Raw genomic sequence first — 20,263 nt, 5'->3', positions numbered from 1 at the left:
AATACATCAATCTGGGTCATGTTTCATTGAAATAAATCACTTGTTTATGACATTTTAAACACTAACATCTGAAGAGAACTTGTTTTTTTGTCTGAGGGGGAAACAAACGAGACACACTGTATTCACTGGTGAGCTATGTGATCACCAGTGGGCTGTGGGCTTTCCAACAGACCCAGCTGGGCCCTATCTATTAAGGGTGATGAGGAGTACAAATCTACATTTGGTACTATTGGTTGATAAAATAAAGCTGATGTAAGAAGGTGCGTACCTCACATACACAGGTGGTGTACACTCTATAAAACATGTTTGGCCCTACAGTATGCAACCATATAGTGTGGATGCTACCAAACCTTCATACATACAGTATGGCCCACGGACTCGGCGGACTGGACTCTCAGAAATGGATGAGAGTCGCGCCTGGCCTACACCGCAGGGAAACCAACCACGTCTCCGGTTACACACTGCTTCACTGACTGGCTGCCAAAGTGTCTGAGGGGAAAACACTGATGGCAAGCCATTTTCCACCTCTTGCAGATTCCACCCCACTGACAACCTAGCTATTATTACTTCAGTTCACTGCCATTAGCAGGGCCCCTGATGTCGACTAAAAAGTGTGCACTCTGCTGTTGCGAGGTACTAGCATTGGCAATTTTGTGGTGAAATGCACAAGATGCATGTAACACATTGAAGCCTATAGTATGTAAGTACAGCAACTATGTAGACACAGCTACCTTCATTTTAACCACATCAACTAGCGTCAATTAGCATCCCTAATTCCCTATACAAACATTCAACGAAATTCACTGGAAATATTTACAAGATCACAAGCCAACACAATGCGACATGTTGTAGATTGTAGATATTTTCAGTGATGAGATTTGGTATTGAGGAGAAAAGAAAAAAAAAAGAGCATGACATACAGACATTGAAGTATATACTGTTTGGTTTAAGCGGTTAAAGAAGACAGAAGATAATACTGTATTGTGTAAACATAAGGTTTATTGCAAATGTGCATTCGTATCCATACACCATTAGTGAACACCTGCTTCTTGGATACAGTACAGCAACAATACCGTTATCTTTACAAAAGAGATAACCTTAGCTATAGCTAACAAGACTTGTCCCTGTGAAGTTGTACATGTGGTCCTGGGTTGCTTGGCTTTCAGTGAGGCAAAGTCTTTGGTATCTAGTAGACAAACAACAACAGAGCTCATTGTGGAAATGTGTTCCTCTCTTACTACTAGTACTGACAGGCACTGTTGTCATGCCATTGTTTTCAAGTTGGCATCTGACCATCAAACAGGGGACCAGATTCTGTGGAAAATGCTGACCAAAGTCAGGAGTGCATCTGCAGCAAGAAATGCAAGCAGATGCTTGCTCACCATCTTCACTGCACTAAATCTTTCAAGACTATATACATATCATTGTAGCTATCCTTTACTGTGCAGAGCTAGGCAAAGGAGGGGTAGATATGTCCATCTCCTCCATATTTTTGCTATATGTATAAAACAAAACAAAAATCACCTTTACAGAACAGTGTACTCCTATTTTACAAATGCAGATTTTTTTGTTAATCACAAAAAACAGAAGAAAATAGCAGGATTCGTTTTTGTTTTACCCCCAATAAGCAGCAAGCCCCAACTGCAGAAAATACAAGCATTTTTGCTACCTTTGCTACCCAAGTCTGTCCTTTTGATTATTTTCGTTATGATTCTTGTTATACTTAAAAAGTACATTAACATAATGAGCAATATACTACTGCCGGTAAGGTCTTAAACTAAAGGTTACTTAAGTGTATGGTTTTGAAATTGTGGAGCTTGTATGCCGAGATCAGTCCACATGTTGGGGTTCTTTGTGTTGAGACATGGAGGGCCGTCTCAAGACGTCCACTTCCTTGACTTGACCTTTAATGGGGAGGCTTCCTCCTCTTCCTCAGCCATTCCAAGTTAGCACCTTGCGGGACCAGTCCTATCACACCTCCTAACCCCTTTCGAGAGAAAGGGGTTCTTGTAGGAAGGGCAAGACTAGGTGGGGGAAGCACCCCCAGCCCTGAGTCCCGTAGCAAGCGCTCGCTGGCGTACAGTCAGCCTTCGCTCCTAGCGCTTTTGTCTACACAGAAAGACTAGAAAAAACAACGACTCTAATGGTGTCAGAGGATGGGCCTGAGACCACCGCCAGTCAGAGCGTCTTTGTGTGTGTGTTGTGCTTTTATATGTCAGCAGTTGTGGGTTTCATCGATCATTTACCGCTCCGACGCTTCCCTCTCTTCCACTTCGTGCGAGGGAAGCTGCTCAACAGCGGCGATTACTTTACAACTCTAACGTTTAAAAACCATGGAGGTCCATTATTGTTACTTGGCTGTGGCTCTGCCCGCCCCTAGGCAGAGCCACTTACACAGCAGAGCCAGCACTGAGGGAGTGATGGTCGGGGGTCACTTTGATAGGCTGGTGGTTATCCAGGGCTAGCAGGTTGTCTGCGGGAATGCGGGATTGGAACTTCTCCAGCTGCTCTGGACTTGCTAGGTTCTTGAGCAGGTTGTTCTCTCTCTCCAGCTGGTTGTTCTTCTCAGCCAGTTCCTTGATCTGCTCTTTGAGGATTTCCACCTCTTCGCGTACTGCATACATCAGGTGGTTCTTGACAAGATCCTGCCCATGGACAGAAGAAGGTGGGGGAGGGGGTCCAATTAGACAACAAGCAGGTCAACATGTATTACATCTGTCTACGTGTTGAGGTGAACACAGCGTTTTGCCCAAGTCTAGTATTGTCCACATCACAATAACACTGTAAAGTTGCAAATTATATCCTCAATAGCATCCATGGGAAGTAAAAACAGGCCTGGATCTTGTGAGAATAAATCACAATATGTCATCTTATTTAGCATGTGCCATCTAATTAATAGCATTAACGTTGACACAAGGATGTGTTAAAATAAAATGTTGACTTTTTTAAAGGGTTTTTGCAATCATCTTCTGAGCTTGAAAAAAAAATCTAAATCTACTTTTGTGTGTGAATTTTCAATTAAGCATGCATCCATGTTCTCCATGCATGATAAGAACATGTACATCACCACTAGGGCTACTCTTGTTAATATCAAGTAGTAGGCCATAGCTGCACAGTGCACTGCCATAATAGGAGTGCCCTTCCTTTTGGGAGCTCTAAGGATTAAAACTAACAGGTCATGATGTTCATTTAGTTTGGCAGGTGCTGCAGAAGTAGACAAATTAGTAGGCCTATACCAGCCACATAAAATATTTTTGAATGAGCTTACCATTGCTTGTTCTATCTTGTTGTCGATGGCCACAACGCTAGCACCAGAGGCACTGCAAAGAAAGAAAACAGAAACCATAAGATGACTCATCAAAACACATTAAAAGTTAATTCAGTCAACACCGTGGAACACTCACTCTAGCTTAATGAAACCTCTCCTATGTAACATACCAGACTGCCTGGTATTATGTGGTGAATAGGCAGCCTAAGACCAGTAATTTTTTTCCTTCTTATGCAAGGAAAACTTGTCCATTCTGATAATGTAGACTAATGTAGTTTACTCAGTCTCAACATGCCACGGACTGCATGTTAAATATTTTTGAATTGTTGGCAGCCTACAAGTTATGAGGGCAGTGGGCCACTTTTGTGGCTCAAAGTTCGAGAGCCTAGCAGACCTTAACACTGTATCATGTACAGTGCACAGCGCGGCACACGCAAATAAATGCATCCCTGCATTAAAAATTGTGCATTGGCTTATCCCGTTTCTTCCTCTTCTTTTTGTTTTGCGTGATCGATCGCTCTTGCGAGACAATCTGTAGGTTTTAGTTATATCGGTCGGTCAACGGAAAAGTGGCCTATGTTGTTGATTTAATGATTTTAATATTACACATTAAATTATCGCAAATGCATGCCTTCATGCAACGCAGCACCTCGCCTAAACATTCCAGATATTTACCTGTTGTCAAGTTTGACCGATACCACATCTCCCCCCACGAACGACGAGAAGAAGGAGATGGAGAAGTTGTGCAACTGGTAGACGGCCACCTCCATTGGTGTTTTGGCGAACATCTCCGTGCTCATTTCGAGTACCAGACTCGTTTGGATAATACCTCTCGCCACGCTTGCGATTTAGTCGGTCACCTAAGATATAAATCCGGGTTCTTTTTTTGTTTTGCTTTGCTTTGTTTCAGCTTAAATCACGATGCACTGATAACTCAGAGGTTGAGTTTAGTGCAGTGTCGGGTGATTTGAGCTTCGTTGAGTTTCAGAAGACTGATGCTATTTTCTGCACCCGGCAGCAATATAAACGAGCCGGGTAGCCGGCGTCATTTGACGCGTGAATAAATTAGTCAAATGAGTGGCCTGGCATGATTTTCCCCTTCCTCTGCCCTCCCTCTGAACTCAACTCCGCCTCTCTCGTGTTGACCGAGTTTTAAGAACTCCCAAAGACGCAATATATATGGTTCTCAAACTTTTACATTTCAAGGTCTCCGGGCCGAGCCTTAACTCTCTGGCAGTGTAGTGTACAAATATAACCAAATGAACATTGTCAGAGTTACAGACATGTAAGGGTCAATGCCCCCCCCCATCCACTTTGAGAACCACTGCACTATAGACAACAAATAAACAAAACAAACGCAACTGTAACCTTATGTTCACAAATAAACAAAGGGTCACCTCGCATTACTGTCTTTGAGACTTTAAGACTGCATCCATTGACCACATTTACAAAACTGTAGCCTATAATTTGTACGAGGTGCTGCTGTGACACCAATAACAATGTTATTATGCATTATTCTGTTCATTATTATTCTATTCATGTGATTTATTATTGCATTTTATAATCCTCTTTATAACAATGTTATTATGCATTATTCTGTTAATTATTATTCTATTCATGTGATTTATTATTGCATTTTATAATCCAATTTATTTTTGCTTTATTTTTTTTTGCTTTCATTTATTCTATGCACAATGCCATTATTTTGCAATTCATGGATACAACAATATTACTGCGTGCCCTTCTCTGTCTACTTTCACATAAAATGACAGACATGTCTGCAGTTTGCTCATTTTGTTATTGTGTTCACACTCACAGTGTACTGTACAGTCTCTTTGCATTGTTGTGATTGCTGCGATTGTGAAATATTGTTCATTTCACTTTGTTATTGTGTTCACTGTATAGTACAGTACATGCCATAACATAATGTACAGCTGCACGGTACCCCCAGGTTGTTTTGAGGGATTCCCTCGTACTTTTCCACCCGATCTCCCTGTAAAATTCCCCTCTGTATTTTTTCAGAGCACTACTGACCTCTGGTGGAGAACACGTATAATTCATCATCTCATATAGCCTAACTATTGATCACAAGTAGTAAAACGTTCCAGGACTCCAGGAGATTATGATTTAGGTAGGAATTTTCCATGACCCTTTACCCTATTCCTCCTCAAAACCTAGATGTTTCCTGTCTGCAATGGACAACATTACAGCAAACGCATACAGCTATCTAAAGTCGATCACTTCCTGCAACCAAACCCAAAAGGCAACATTTATTGTTGACAATATCCAAGGGTACATTTATACTATAACAAGTCAATCTAGCCAAAAGGCAACTTTTATTTTGTCTGTTGACAACATCCAAGGGTACATTTATACTAACAAGGAAAGGGTGAATAACAAACCCTGCCAAGTATGCTTTTATTATTTAACATTTTTATTATGATTATTAGTAGGCCTATTGCTTTTTACTACTGATCTTTGCCATGCTGTAAAACACTAGGTAAACTTGCTTTTAGATAAGTGCTATATAAATAAGTGCTAAATTAATAAAGTTTATTGTTATAATTAGCCTCTTGTAAACCTCATAGGTCAGGTCTACCACATTCTTTTTGCAATAGAAAACAGGCCTGTTATGTAACCTAACAATTAGGGGAGAAAGGCTGACTTTTGGTCAGGCTAATGACACTGAGCAGAAACACATTGACTGGGCATTAAGGTGCACAGGGCCTGTCGTCTCGTATTTTGTGCTGTGACAGTAAAGCTGTCAGGTTTAATACCAAGTCTGCTGTGGTGATGAGGGGCCTCTCGGTTGCCCCAGCCTCTCCATTATATCCCACTACCTCGGAAAGGAGTGGAGATCAGACTGCTGTGTGCCAGCAGCTTGGTTCAGATGCACAAAGTGTGGACGGCAGGTAGCCTAGATACACACTGTGTTTGCCACACAGTGTTTAAGGCTCCCTACCGTCCGCACTTTAAGCCACATGCCGTGGTATTGCTTGACTGGTTTCAAATGATTATAGTCCACAAACTGGTATTCATTTGACCCTTCTGTTGAGTGTTCTTTAGTCAAGGTTTGCCACAGTAGTCACTACTGTAAAGGCTGATTCACACCACCATATAGCCTAAGTTGCGTTGAATGACACAGTCAAGTGAGGAAGTATAGGCGTAACGCCGTAATCTATGAGGTGGAAAGAGTGACAGAGAGAGAGCGGGTATACATGCATTTCTTGCTCCACTTTTCTACAATTTATCAAATCGCATTCAGTGTCTGAACTTGCAGCATCTTCACCCACAGCTGTGTTCCTTCCTTGCACTCTGACTGGCACACCATTTAGCCTGTGCCAGATCCAGCAAGTCACTCTAACGGCCATACTTTCCATCAGATGGCTCCAGTTCTGCATGAGAGCCAGCAGCATTATATAATAGTGTTATTCATCTGCACCACATGTCCGACAGTGAGACATGTGCCCAGGTTTTGTTCTTATTTTAACTTTTGCTTGTTTGTATTGTGTGTGTGTGTGTGTGTGTGTGTGTGTGTGTGTGTGTGTGTGTGTGTGTGTGTGTGTGTGTGTGTGTGTGTGTGTGTGTGTGTGTGTGTGTGTGAGTGTGTGTGTGTTTGCAGAAACACCCCCCAAAAAGAAGAAAAAGAAAAAAAGAAAAAAGTATATAGTAGACAATAATCCACGCTCATATGTTCAATTAAAATAATATTAGTTACAAAGGCCACACATACCGTCCAGTACATGCACAAGAGGATGGCGACAGACTTTATATTGTGTATCTATAAAGCATTGTTAGTCAGAGGCTGGTAGAGATGTCTCTACCAGGGTGCACTCACTGCACTACACACTGTGGCCACCCTCATAATCGGTTCAATTTATCTCCATGCTATCAATAAATACATACAAACACGTTATCTGTGATACGCTGTGACCAGCTATGAGTTTACCCACAAGTGTGAGTTAGTTAGTATGCACTGTACATACAGCAGTGTACGTCATTAATAAATAAGATGTGGCAGATACAAAGGCTGTCTTTTTAATAAAGTAATGCAAATGTAATAAGTGTTATTGTTGCATGCCCTCTCAGGCAGTCAGAGAAAGAAAATAGAGTTTGCAACACTGGTAAGGAATAACTAAGCTCCACTAGTTTATTAATTCAACGTTTCGATCACTGGGAAGCAAGAAGATCCCAGTGATCGAAACGTTGAATTAATAAACCAGTGGAGCTGAGTTATTCCTTACCAGTGTTGCGAACTCTATTTTCTTTCTGTAGTAGCTACTGCCATTTGTCCAGCACCTGGGCTAGAGTGGATGTGGATGCTCTATTACCTCTCTCAGTCAGTCAGGACACAGGGATATCCATCACTTGTTTTGTATTGTGGCAGCTTTACTTGAAAGTTTGGACCAACAGACAGATGGATGAACAAAACGTATTTACCTCTCCTACCACATTATTGCCCACTTGCAGCTATTTCTTTTTTTTGCTGTGTTGGCCTTTGTGAGCAACAATTTCTGGTGTTAACCCTTACCATTACAGTAACCAATACTTTGTTTGAACCAAATTATTTTTGAAAATTTAAGTTAAATACAAAATCCCTCAAAGAAATGTACTCTGACACACTGACCTCTGTCAATAAACACTCAAAAGGAAGACACCGACATACTCTGTCTCTGTCAATGTCAATAAGAACTCAAAATAAGAAGACACCGACATACAGTACATACATTATTCTGTCTCTGTCAATAGCACTCAAATTAAGGCGGCGACATGCTCTGTCTCTCTTGTACTTTAATGGAAGACAACAACATACTCTGCCTCTGTCTCTCTCAATAAGTACTGAAATGGAAGACAACAACATACTCTGCCTCTGTCTCTCTCAATAAGCTCTCAAATGGAACACAGTATTCTGTCTCTTTCAACAAGCTCTCTAATGAAAGACAGCGATATACTGTATTGTGCCTCTGACAATTAGAGCTCAAAAGGAAGACACTAACCAGCTTTCCCTTGAACTGTCTTGGCTAACGTTCACTGTCACTCCTCACTCACACAGCCCCCACTTACCGGCGATAAGGTATCCTGAACAGACTAGGTGAATATGGGGGTGAGTAGTTCATAACTCGTTCAGGATAGTTGAAGTGGTGCTGGTAGCTTTGACAGCAGGATCTCGGAAGATGTTCCGCTAGGCAACGGGCACACACCGCCCCTGGCAAGGGTGGCTTGGCCGCAGACAGGACCATTTCAGCGGGACGCGACTGAGGGCATCCCATCGTTGCAAACGAATGGCAGGGGAGATGTTCAGGGGACAGTATCTTTGACTTCTTCGACTGCTCACAGATATCTTATGCTGTTATTGTTGTTTTGTCAACAGTGTCCTCTCAAAGCACAAAGAGACAATTGACCATTGGTGATACTTCTGGATGTGTAATCCAGAGACTAAGAACCATGCACAGAGTGGCACTTGTCTGATACATTTCCATTTCTGTTGCAATGTAAAAGGGCTTTCATGCCACCAGTGAAAAACGTCCCAACAATGAATCGTTGTCGGATGGAATCTTTACATATAGTTGGCAGACAGAGAACACCATATTCAAATGCTACCTGAAAGGGACTAATCAACATGCCAATCTCCATACCTCGTTAAAACAGTGTTTCTGATAATATACACAGCGGCATCATTGTTCCATGAAATGAAGACTCTTGAGATGTACCATTTGTGTCATGCAACGCTTTCTCACGGCAGTCGAGTAGAAACAAATGTCAACAGTTATTTGTACTTTTATGACACTTTTATAGTGTCATAAAATGTTGCGACATGTTCTACATCCCATGAAAAGTAATTTGGGTTGTTTACCTCCAAGCAATATTGATTTTTATCTCCTTATAGCCTATCTTTGTCGAAACAAGTTGAAACGTGTGAAAGTAAAATATCAGGAAAGCACCTCCTTCCTTCTTATAATCCTTTAAACACTGTTATATTTTAATTAAACAGGTTTGTCACATTTTAAGAATCACCCTGGCATGATTGCAAGTGTAATTCAGATAGCAAGGCGTCAGTGATACTGGAGGTGTGGCTGAACAATGTTTATCCACTGTCTATAGTTTGACAGGCATCAGTAAATAAATCTAGCACCAAATAACCCATTAATCTATTTAATCCATTTTCTTGGCAAATTAAGGGTTTTGACATTCAATGATGTACTGTAGGCTACATATCAGATGTCATCACTCAACAGTATTGTCAATTGCGCTTTAATCTTCACCCTAGGCAGTCAGATGATTTGGATGTCAAAACAAGGAGCACTTTACTTCATGTTTTTGTCATGAAAGTGTTATTCTAAAACATGTAATTAATACCTTTACTAATAGGATGAATTTCTTACATGAAACATCAATCAGTAATATGGAGATGTTTGCCCATATAATGTTTAGTATGAAACCATTAATAGTAGTTTGGCTCTGTGCATGCATTGTAACATTCAACATATGCATGCACGGACGCACGCACACAGGGCGGTGCCCAGTTACATAACTAAGAAGATGGAGATGGCACTTCATCTGATCTTCACTAGAACATACAATAGTCTACTGTCTGTTTATGACACAATCATTGACAATTTGTACTTTGTAACCTTTTTAATTATTTTTATTTTTATGTTAATAAAACCTTAAAAAACAACCTATTTCTGGTTTGACACAAATGTTGACCTGAAGGTCAAGATTCAATTTGTCCCCTGATCAAGCAGGCAGGCTTTATTGGCTCAATGGTCAAAATGTCAGCACTTGGCTGACTAGTGCAGCTTCGCTTTACCACTGACATGGTGTTTGAGAATTTTCATAACTTTTCAAAACAAAAACTAAAAAACTAAAAATAATTGGCCTTGCCGTGCTAGATAGAAATTAATTATTATTACTCATTGTATCTCAGCCCTGAAGCCTGTAACTTGTCAACAAGACTTACAACAGACTGTCAGAGATCTATCAGGCATCTGTGCTGCAAGTTGTTTATCTCAACACTGAATCTTGCCATGGAAAATCAATTAGCTATGTCTGAAAATATCCAACAGAAAGAGTGTGTCACAAATAAAAAAGACGGGGCGAAAAAGAGAGCTATAATAATGACAAAGCACGGATGATGATAGTCAATCATGGACCAGAGCATGAAATGTTGAATTGCGTTACCCAATTTAAATGCACTGGTAGGCCTCATCCCAGAACAAAAGGTTACAGAGGTCAAAACCATCCATGTGTATGCCTGTGTCTAGTCTACCATGGTATGCGTGTGTGCAGTATGTATGTACAGTATAATGTGAGCAGTGAGCACACACATGCACATGCACATGCACGTGTGTGTCTGTGTCTGTGTCTGTGTCTGTGTGTGTGTGTGTGTGTGTGTGTGTGTGTGTGTGTGTGTGTGTGTGTGTGTGTGTGTGTGTGTGTGTGTGTCCTGAGAAGGAGCATTGTGAAACAGGCTGAGGGGTGCATACTGTTCTGCAATCCATCACAAGACCGCACAGACAGAGAGACACAATTCACATAAGCACACAAAGATTTTTCATAAAACTATTTCTCAGCTAGTAGATATGTCTTTCAACAGAATCATATCAGATTCTCTTCTTCTTCTTCTTCAGATAATGTACAAACAAACGTTCCATCCTGACCTGGTGGAGACCTGTGCACTTTTTCTAGTTCTTGTATCAAACAGACATAATACGGTATATCTGATGGTTCTATTGGATATCCTGCAGACCTGCACTAAAGACGAATTACAGTAACCCTACAAAGATGTCACACAGCTACATCAAAAAGTATTGCGTGCAAACATCATCCAGTTGTGTAGGTGCAACTCACAATGCGACCCCACACCGTGCAAAATCATGAGAGTTAACCACTTTCAACCTGGCGTCTCTAATTTGGCATGTCATTATAGGGCTAGGAGGATTAGGGTTAGAGGAAATGGCACATCTATGAGCTCACAACGTGCCACAATGAAACGTGTTGTGAATTTGTAGATCAGCTATTTTCACTATTTGCCGTACAACAAATTATATAGGGCTTAATGAGTGTAAAAATGCCCCCCCCCCCCCCCCCCCCAACCCCCTTCACTTACTCCAACCACGAACACAGTTAGACAAACCCTCTCTCCCTCCCTCATAGTCTCTCTCAGACCTCCATCCCTGCTGCTACCCCTCCACTTTCCCAGCCTACCAGGCAGCCTGAATGTGCAGCTGTGTGACCCATGTCACCAGCAACTCGGCTGGAGGGAGGCAGGCCCTGATGAACATGGCTTTAACTGGCTGATGGACACCCTGCTAACTCTATCCATCAGTGTCATCCAAACAATGGGGCTTTCCCACAGATTCCAGCAGACTCATCTGCTGAGCACCAAAGCTAATACTCTGCCACCTGGGGGAAGATGGAGCAACGAGCCAAGTTCCCATGGTCAACCAGAGACAGTCACTGGCGGTCATTGTTGCCATGCCCCACACGCAATAGTCTTCTTCTTTTTAAATAATTCCCATCGGGGATCGCCACAGCGGATCACATGTTTCCATGTGCTTCTGTTTTCTGCACCTTGCTTGGTCACTCCAGCCACCTGCATGTCCTCTCTCACCGAATCCATAAAGGTCCTCTTCTGCCCCTTCTGGCAGATCCATCTTCAGCATATCCTTATCCCAATGTACCCCTCATGCCCCAAATAATTAACCGCACAATGATACTTATTGGACTGTGTATCTCAAACAAGGTTCAAGTCTCCCCAAGTTGATTTTCAAAACATACTGAAAATAATGGGAAACTATGTGCTTTGGGACGGCACAGCAGTAATGTCAAGTATACCGTGAGTCAATATAGGCTAAGCATGACTGCTATGGTCGATTCACACTAATATTGTCAAATTATGTATGATTAATGGTAAAAACTGCCATCTCCAAAATTGGCTAACATTTACACAAAAGTTATTATCATAATTGCCCCTGTGATACAGTATCAGTGAAAGAAGATTTATGGTGTTTCAGCTGTTAAAAGCCATTGTACTGTTAATGGCTAAAAGATTGCTCCTCATTGAAAGACAGCAATGATCCCAGTGCTGGAGCTTATTATGTTGGTATATTATCCTGGGGCAGATTTCCTGCCTTTTTTATCAACACATGATACCACCAGGACCAGGTTCCAGTGATTTCAATGAGTTGCACAAAATATATTATTCTCCTTCAACAAGACCACAGAGACACACTGGGCCAGATTTAAGCAAATTTTCCCCAACAATATGCAAAATGAAGCTCACATCTGCAAAATAACTAAATAATGATGAAATAATGTAATAATATGTATTGGTTATGGGTGTATTGGCAGTGAGTTTACAATGTCATGTTGAAGAATCAACAAGGTGGTTTGTGAAATATAACACTATTAGGCCTACATTCATGTAGCACACTGTGATTGAGGAATTTAAGTAGCATATGGCATGAGTAAATGCCACATGTGGAATTATGTGCAAACCTGGAGCCGATATGATATATTTTGACAGCAGATCTGGTACATTTGTGACTCGGGGTGGGGTAATATGATACTTTGATTAATTAAGATAATTATATGATTGTATTTCAATTCCGAATCATTCCAGGGATCTCCCCCACTGTTTGTGGTGAACTGATAACCGTTCAATCTTTCAACACTTTATTTTATAGGAAAATACTATTGATGTCTCTGATTTATCACTTGTAGTGTACTGTATGACTATAAATATATTCCTTTGTGTTTATACAGTATGTAGCTATAGTGTGTATGTAAATTATGTCAAGCTATGCAGTTGTATTAAAAACAGTCATTGGAAGCGACACTATTTATTTTGTTCAAAGGGGAACGTCATATAACTCTTAAGTGCAGCTGCAGGCAACAGTGCAGCGTACCCTTGAGTACAGTATATTCAACAAAGTCATAGATTAAAACCATTCACCGTCTCGGTCAAGGAGGGGAAAAGATCTATCCCTAAAAAAATGAAACAGATGTACAGGGGATTGCACGCATACAAAACGTGAGAGAGATGCCATGCCAGCCTGAGTCGTACATCATCGTACAACGGAATATAAAACTGGTGTGCAGAATGTACCCTTGTACAGAATGTACCCTCCTCTTTGTGTTGAGGAACCCCTACTGATAGGGGACAGGCAGATGAAGACAGACTTGGAATGTTCCAGATGTGAGCTTCATTGCGTTGACTGCTAAACGGGAACATGTCGTTTAATGCCAAGAGAAGCTTTTTAACGAGAGACTGCAATTAAAGCCTGCCACTCCCACTTAAATGGAGAGACCAAAACGTGCATCCAGATGTTGGGCCACCCTCGTGAAATCAGTAAACAGAAAAACACGTTGTGCAGTAAATGGATCCGTTACATAACGTCTGTCATGGTTCAAAGGTAATGAGGGTTTTATTGGCGTGTTAATTTGACTGCATTAAAAATTAAGTCACATAGTAGTGAAAATGATAAAATGGTAATTGTGAATGTTTAATTTCAATGTGAGGATAATGTTTGTACTTTATGCAAGTTGTGATGCTGTCATGTGTACACTGCTCAGGGCATTACTAGATTTTATTACTAGAGATTTGGGCCGCGTTGATTGTTTCTATGCCTACCCATGATGCTTACTGTATGTAGGCTATACTAGTGTGGGGCTGTTCTTTGTTCGACTGGTATTATTCTATATCCCTGTCAGGATGTGCAGTATGGATCCTCTTCAAGGGGCTACATTGGTAAATGGTAAATGGTGCATTTATATAGCGCCTTTATCCAAGGCGCTTTACATAGATTGTGCATTAGATTCACCCATTCACAGTCACACACGCATTCATACACAAATTGCGGCGGAAGCCATGCAAGGTACCAACCAGCACATCGGGAGCAATTTGGGGTTCAGTGTCTTGCCCAAGGACACTTCGACATGTAGACAGGAGGAGCCGGGATTCGAACCGCCGACCCATGGATCATTGGACGACCTGCTCTACCTCTTGAGCCACAGTCGCCTTCTATATTTACAGTAGGTGTTTTTTTGTTTTTTTTTGGCTTTCGCCTTTATTTTATATTTTTTATGGAGGGACAGACAGTCGGCTGACAGGAAATCGGGAGAGAGATGGGGGGAAGACATGCAGTAAAGGCCGTCGGGATCGGGAGTCGAACCCGCGGCACACTGCCAGACTGGATTACCAGCCAAGGTGCCTGGACCACTGAGCCACGGCCCAGGCCAGTAGGTGTTGTTGATGCTGCATTGTTCTCAACCATGAGCCCCACATGATCAGTCTATGTATTACTCACGTGTGACTGACTGTAGTTATACAACCCCCCCACACACACACCACCACCAACACCACCACCAACCAAGATACACATACGGTATGTATATCTGTCACCACATGGTAGGCTTATATAAGTCAGGCTTAGCCACAAACATGCATGCATGGATGGATCAAGTTATTGCATTAACACACATCTGAGGCTTATTAGGCCCGTTGATGTTATGTCATAGTGTGTGTGTGTAATTGCATGCGTGTAACTTACTTCACGCTATGTCAAGTGAAATATGCAGAGTGATACTGGTCATTCTTTGTTAGTAAGAGAGTAAGACTGGGGGATTTAAAAATGACCGTATCCCTCCCTGCTCATTTTGATAGGTTGGTATGGTGCAGGGTAGAGGACAGAGAACAACAACTTGCAAATGGGCCTGGTCTACAAGATACGCTACACCACAAAGACACCCATGTACCTGTCAAACTACTTCCTAAATGTCACAAATGTAACCAAATGTTAACCAAATCACGTTCAACCCATATTTGGCTCAAACAAGGGGTTAAATTAATTTCGCTCCTAATGCCACAAAAATGAGGAAAGCCCTATCAACAGTCATAAAGGAATGTGAATCCCTACTCTCCTTCAAAACCGCTCTCAATGAGCACTTACGGGTGGCTGCAGTTCGAAAGTGGCCCCATTAAAAAAGTCAAAGCCCCCCACTTTACTGTCTGGATCTCAATGGAAACAAGCCATAGTGCTTTCTTGAGTTATACATCCTCTCAGACCTTGTACTGAACTGTACTATCCTGTGCATTTTTATGCAAACTGTATTCAAGTATTCAATGAATCAATCAAATGGCATAATACAGCATGGACCACCCATGTGAACTTATGTTCACATGAGTGGCCCCCAGCTGTGGTGTCCTGCCGATGAGGGTACGGTATTTACTTTGTTGCTTTGGTAGAGAGAAAACATCCATGCACTCTCTTTCTCTGACTCTGAAACACGCACGCACGCACGCACGCACGCACGCACGCACGCACGCACACACACAGTCTTATGTAATGCCTATATGTACACAGAAAGGGTTTCAGTGTGGACCTGCATGTGTAGTTGAATGAAAGAAGAGCGTGCAAGGAAAGTGAAAGAAGAGCTGGACCTCTGGTTCCTATGGCAACTGTGGTGAGCTCCAGCCTTCCCTCTGCAGACCCAGTAGAACTAGAAACCATCCTGATACGTTGGAGACCACAGCCTTTGATAGCACATCTCATACCATCAGTTTCACATGTGACTTTGTACAATCTAATTGGGAGAATGTAAGAATGGACACCAGTGTTGTCTGTGTGTGTGTGTGTGTGTGTGTGTGTGTGTGTGTGTGTGCGTGCACTGTGTGTGTGTGTGTGTGCACTGTGTGCTCATCATACACAATCAGACAGACAAGGAAAGCCACAAGGGTTATTCTGTAGATTATTTTCTTTGCCTTAATTAACCTCATTAAAGTCAAAGCTTCTCTTCTGTCACATGCTTCCTTGCCTTTCAAGAAAAGGTCATGATTCTATGACCTGTATCCGAGAAGGGGAAAAAACCACTTTGTGTACTTTCTGTTTACACACTCACACATACATACACACTTGCGCACGCACGCACGCACGCACGCACGCACGCACGCACGCACGCACTTTTGCAAACCTTCCTTCACATGCAAGGCTTGTTTTTCTTTGGAAGAATTTCAAGCCATATCCTTATGGTGGTTAAAATTGGCAAAACTATTTTCAGGTCTGTTTTTTTTTTAATATTAATGATCCAAGCTAATTGGGAACACTGAGTTTTAGGAAGCGAAGACTTTACAGAAACCCCAGAATATCCTGAGTCCAAAAACTTGCAACTGAAATCCTATACGCACATCTTTTAAGCCATGTGCTGATTGGTCATTTGGGTATTTCTTAGTTCTGGCTCTTTGGTAGAGCTGGGTTGTGGGAACGGAAATTGGGATAAATTCAAGATGTGTTCAAAATACACTTCTGGACACTGGAAAATACAAGTGTTTAAAGTTGATACATAATCACCTTAATTTCCAGTGTACTGCATAAGAGATTAAGGTAAATGAAATGCACCTAAACATCAGAAACAGTAAGTAATGTGTCTACTTTCCCTTTTAACCTGATATCATTAAAACATTCTAACTGTGACTTTCTTTCTAATGACAAAAGAGATGACTCTTTAAAACCTCTTACACCTCCTGAAGTAACTCTGTGAGTTCCATTCTACTATTGACAATTTCACTCAAGCAATTGTACAAACGTATTGCCGTGCTGTGAATTGGCTAATTTGCATGATTATGAAAGTGTAAGGTGGTGACAATAACAATTAAGGTTTGAAGGGGAAAATGTTCCCTGTTTTGAAATTCAAACAGAGCAGGTTTGTCACTGGAGAATATATTTTCCCCCAAATTGATTCTGATCGACTTCTTTAAAGCATAAATACAGCTTCTCCTTTATGTTGGCTTGATGTTCCCCAACTTGTCATTCCCTTTAATTTTGTACAGAGGACTGGCTCGCTACAAAGTATGAGGCCTCGTCGCCAAGCTCTCGTCCAAGAACCAAACAGGAAATACTTCCACTCAAACAGCCTCTTGAAGTTGCAGTCGGTCAAAGTGCGCTAGACAAATTGCGATTTTGCGATGTCGTCTTCCTGGTTTCACAGCAGAGCAGAAGACTTTTCTAAACATGATTCCCCCGCCCCACTCCAGTCTCGGTCTCAGGAAAACAATGTGGCCTGTCTCCAGTGTGTACCCAAGGAGCATGGGTCCAAAGTTCACCGGTGAAACCGTAGAACACACTGTTCTGTCTGTTATGCACGCACACCCGCCCAGGCACAGGTACACAGCTTCACTCTCACGGAAGCGTGAACATCCATCCGAGCGTGGACGCCAACAACACAAAGTGGTGCACAAGCACACTCAGTCATGCGTGTGCATACACTCACGCATGCATATGAAGAAACAGACAAGCTCGCACACCTTCATGCACACACACACGCACACACACACACACACACACACACACACACACACACACAATAATATCCCTCTGCCTGGACGTGTATAGATTTACAGTGTTTGGCAGACAATCCCTCACATTCTTAAGCCACTGAATAGATGAAGAAACTTCGTACTAGCGTAACACCTATAGTAGAGCTGAGCTTTCCTTCCCTCGGGATTAAATCCACATTTGAAAGGTGATACTCCTGAAGAGCAAGAGGGACTTACACTGCCAGGAATTGAAATCTATGCGAAAAAGGCAAAGTCATTCCACCAAATGTCATCACCTGACATCAATCAAAATGACACGTCTGTCTTCTTAAAAGTCTGAGATAACGGAAAAGAAGAAAAGGCAGAGAGATCTGAGAACATAAAGGTACACCACTGGGACCACTCAGATCTGCGGGTAGGAAAGGTAAGGCAGGCACCAAAGAAAAAGACTAATCTGATCGAGGGAGACGTGCGTAAGACCAGGAGATTGTTTTTTAGAGATGGGAAATAGATGTCACCCTCACCCACGTAGACAGTGACTGGGAGCCAGCGAACTGTCACCTTATCTCCTGCCCCGATCACAGACTTCAGGTATTGTTAGAAGAGGTTCCCACAGACATGGCAATGCCTTGGCACCGCGCCAGCACAACAAACGTCATGAGGGGAGGAAGGGAGAATGGCAGTAGGCTACAGTATGTAAATGGCACATGAGTGGATTTCCATGAAGTCAATATGGGGTAGAAATGAGAAGGGGAAAGGATAAGAGAATGAGACAGGGAGACTGTGAAAGGTGAAGTCAGGTAAACGCTACAGAGCTGCATTCCATTCCATGTCAACGCACTGAGCCTGGCTTGTCCTTGGCTTCAACCCTGCAATAACACAGCAGAACACTGTATGTCCTCGCGGAACAGGAGAGATGAGCCCAGCCTATTGACTACATTTGATTGTGTTATGACAGAATAATGAGCTATGTCCATAGGGATTATAGCTGGTAGTGTCTGTGTGTGTGTCTGTGTGTGTCTGTGTGCGTGCGTGCGTGTGTGCGTGCATTCTGTAACCGTGTGTTATACACAGTGTAATTACAAATTTGTTTCTTCACTTTATCGTCTCAGAAACACATTCAGCATATCCCTCTCATCAGTGGGGTCAAGGACGCCAGCCAAAACACATTATTAGTCACACAGGATTAAACCTGACCTTACAGTTACAGAGCAGTATTTATAAGAAGCTAGCTGCCATCCTTTGTGCATTGTTTGATCAGATTGTATATCGAATATCACAAGAGTCCCGATCGCGACGGCCTTTGCTGTGTGTCACTCTCCATCTCTCTCTCTCCCCCATTTCCTGTCAGCCTACTGTCCTATAGCAATAATGAAGGCATAAAAAGCCCCCCCAAAAAACATATGATTATATTTATAATATAAAACGTATACCGGTAAATAAAAAATGCATGTACAAATTTTAGTTATTATTTCTAGCCTTTTATTGCTTTGTTGCTAGTTACAGTGTAGAGAGGACAGGAAACAGGGAGTCGGGAGTAACCCAGGCATTAGCTCTGGTCCATAGCGTTAGGAGGCCATCTCCTTAACGATATGGTACTTTCAACTTCCTAAAAAGAACACTTGCGCTACTCACCAATACAAAGATGGTTTTGTGCAAGTTGAAAGCTTTCCCTAGCTTTCCCTAGTGGTCGCACTCTGAGCCCCCCACCACACGTATACACCATACGTGTTTTTGGCCAGAAGAGAAAATATTTCACAGGAAGAAAAAACATGTTTTAGTTACTCCACTGCGCCCTACAGATCCTTGTCAATAGACAAATCCCATTGACCAGATTTTTCCTTCCGCTGAAATATGCTTTGTAATTACAGTAAAATCCAGCTGCTGTATTTGTAAATCATTTACAATAACATCGACAGAGGTCAAATATTGAGGAAACTGCAGAGAGTTTGCAGAATTGAAACCAATTCTTACAGGCCTCCTATCCCCACTAGACACCCCCTTGACTCACACACACACTGTACAGAAGACACACACGCACACACAACCCACCACATAGGCCTACTGTATGCACACCCATACAGTATTTCATGATTAACAGTTAGCATAACATCCACTGACACTAAACGTCATTTATCTTTGTTGTCCAGCCTACATTACATAACTGATTGTCTAACTCACACTCCGCTTTACCAGCTTTAGTATTTTGCTCTGACAGGGCTGTAATTATGGTCCCACCACAGAGGAACAAGCACAGTGTGGCGCCTGCAATGGAAGCTGTCGTCTTTTTCTTTTTTTTTAATAGAAAAAATAAAAATGGCCACCCCAGGCGATACTCCTAACAGTGTGATAATATGTGCCTCTTGTTTTGATTAGTGTGAGAAACATGTTGTTGTTGCCAGTGAGTGACTAGCACAGAATCAGCTGTGACCGCTCGGTGCCTCTCGCCTGCCACCTTGTGAACACTGTAATGTTCTGCTCTCCTTCAGGGTCTGTCTGGCCTGATTCATGCTTCGAGTATGGCGGTGTCACTCGCTGAAAATAGCTGATCTACAAGCTCATTGTGAGCTTGTAGATTGATTGATTGATAATGTAATTCACATTTTGTAGAATGGGTACATTTTTGTATACAGTCAATACAAAAAACTGCTACGAGGATAAAACCAGAAAAAGCACTA

The 20,263-nt window shown here is 42.0% G+C and overlaps 1 protein-coding gene across 3 annotated transcripts in view; it reads right to left on the bottom strand.

Annotated features, from left to right (window-relative positions):
- tsc22d3 (TSC22 domain family, member 3) overlaps positions 1-20,263 on the bottom strand; it is a 55,376-nt gene that overhangs the window by 8,414 nt on the left and 26,699 nt on the right. The window contains exons 1-3 of one of the 3 annotated variants that reach the window (XM_079528456.1): positions 3,944-4,307; positions 3,269-3,320; positions 975-2,645 (exon numbers count right to left, since the gene is read on the bottom strand). The exons of 1 other annotated variant lie outside the window; for it this stretch is intronic. In XM_079528456.1, the coding sequence (XP_079384582.1) occupies positions 2,391-2,645; positions 3,269-3,320; positions 3,944-4,068 (432 nt within the window). In that variant the 5' untranslated portion in view covers positions 4,069-4,307 and the 3' untranslated portion in view covers positions 975-2,390. Of the gene's footprint in view, positions 1-974; positions 2,646-3,268; positions 3,321-3,943; positions 4,308-20,263 lie in introns of those variants that run through there. One more of the 3 variants, XM_079528455.1, reaches the window with a different exon arrangement.

Source organism: Electrona antarctica, assembly GCF_951216825.1.
Source record: "Electrona antarctica genome assembly, chromosome: 1".
Taxonomy (NCBI): Eukaryota; Metazoa; Chordata; class Actinopteri; order Myctophiformes; family Myctophidae; genus Electrona; species Electrona antarctica.
The sequence above is the reverse complement of the archived record's forward strand: the minus strand, read 5'-3'. Positions and strand labels throughout refer to the sequence as shown.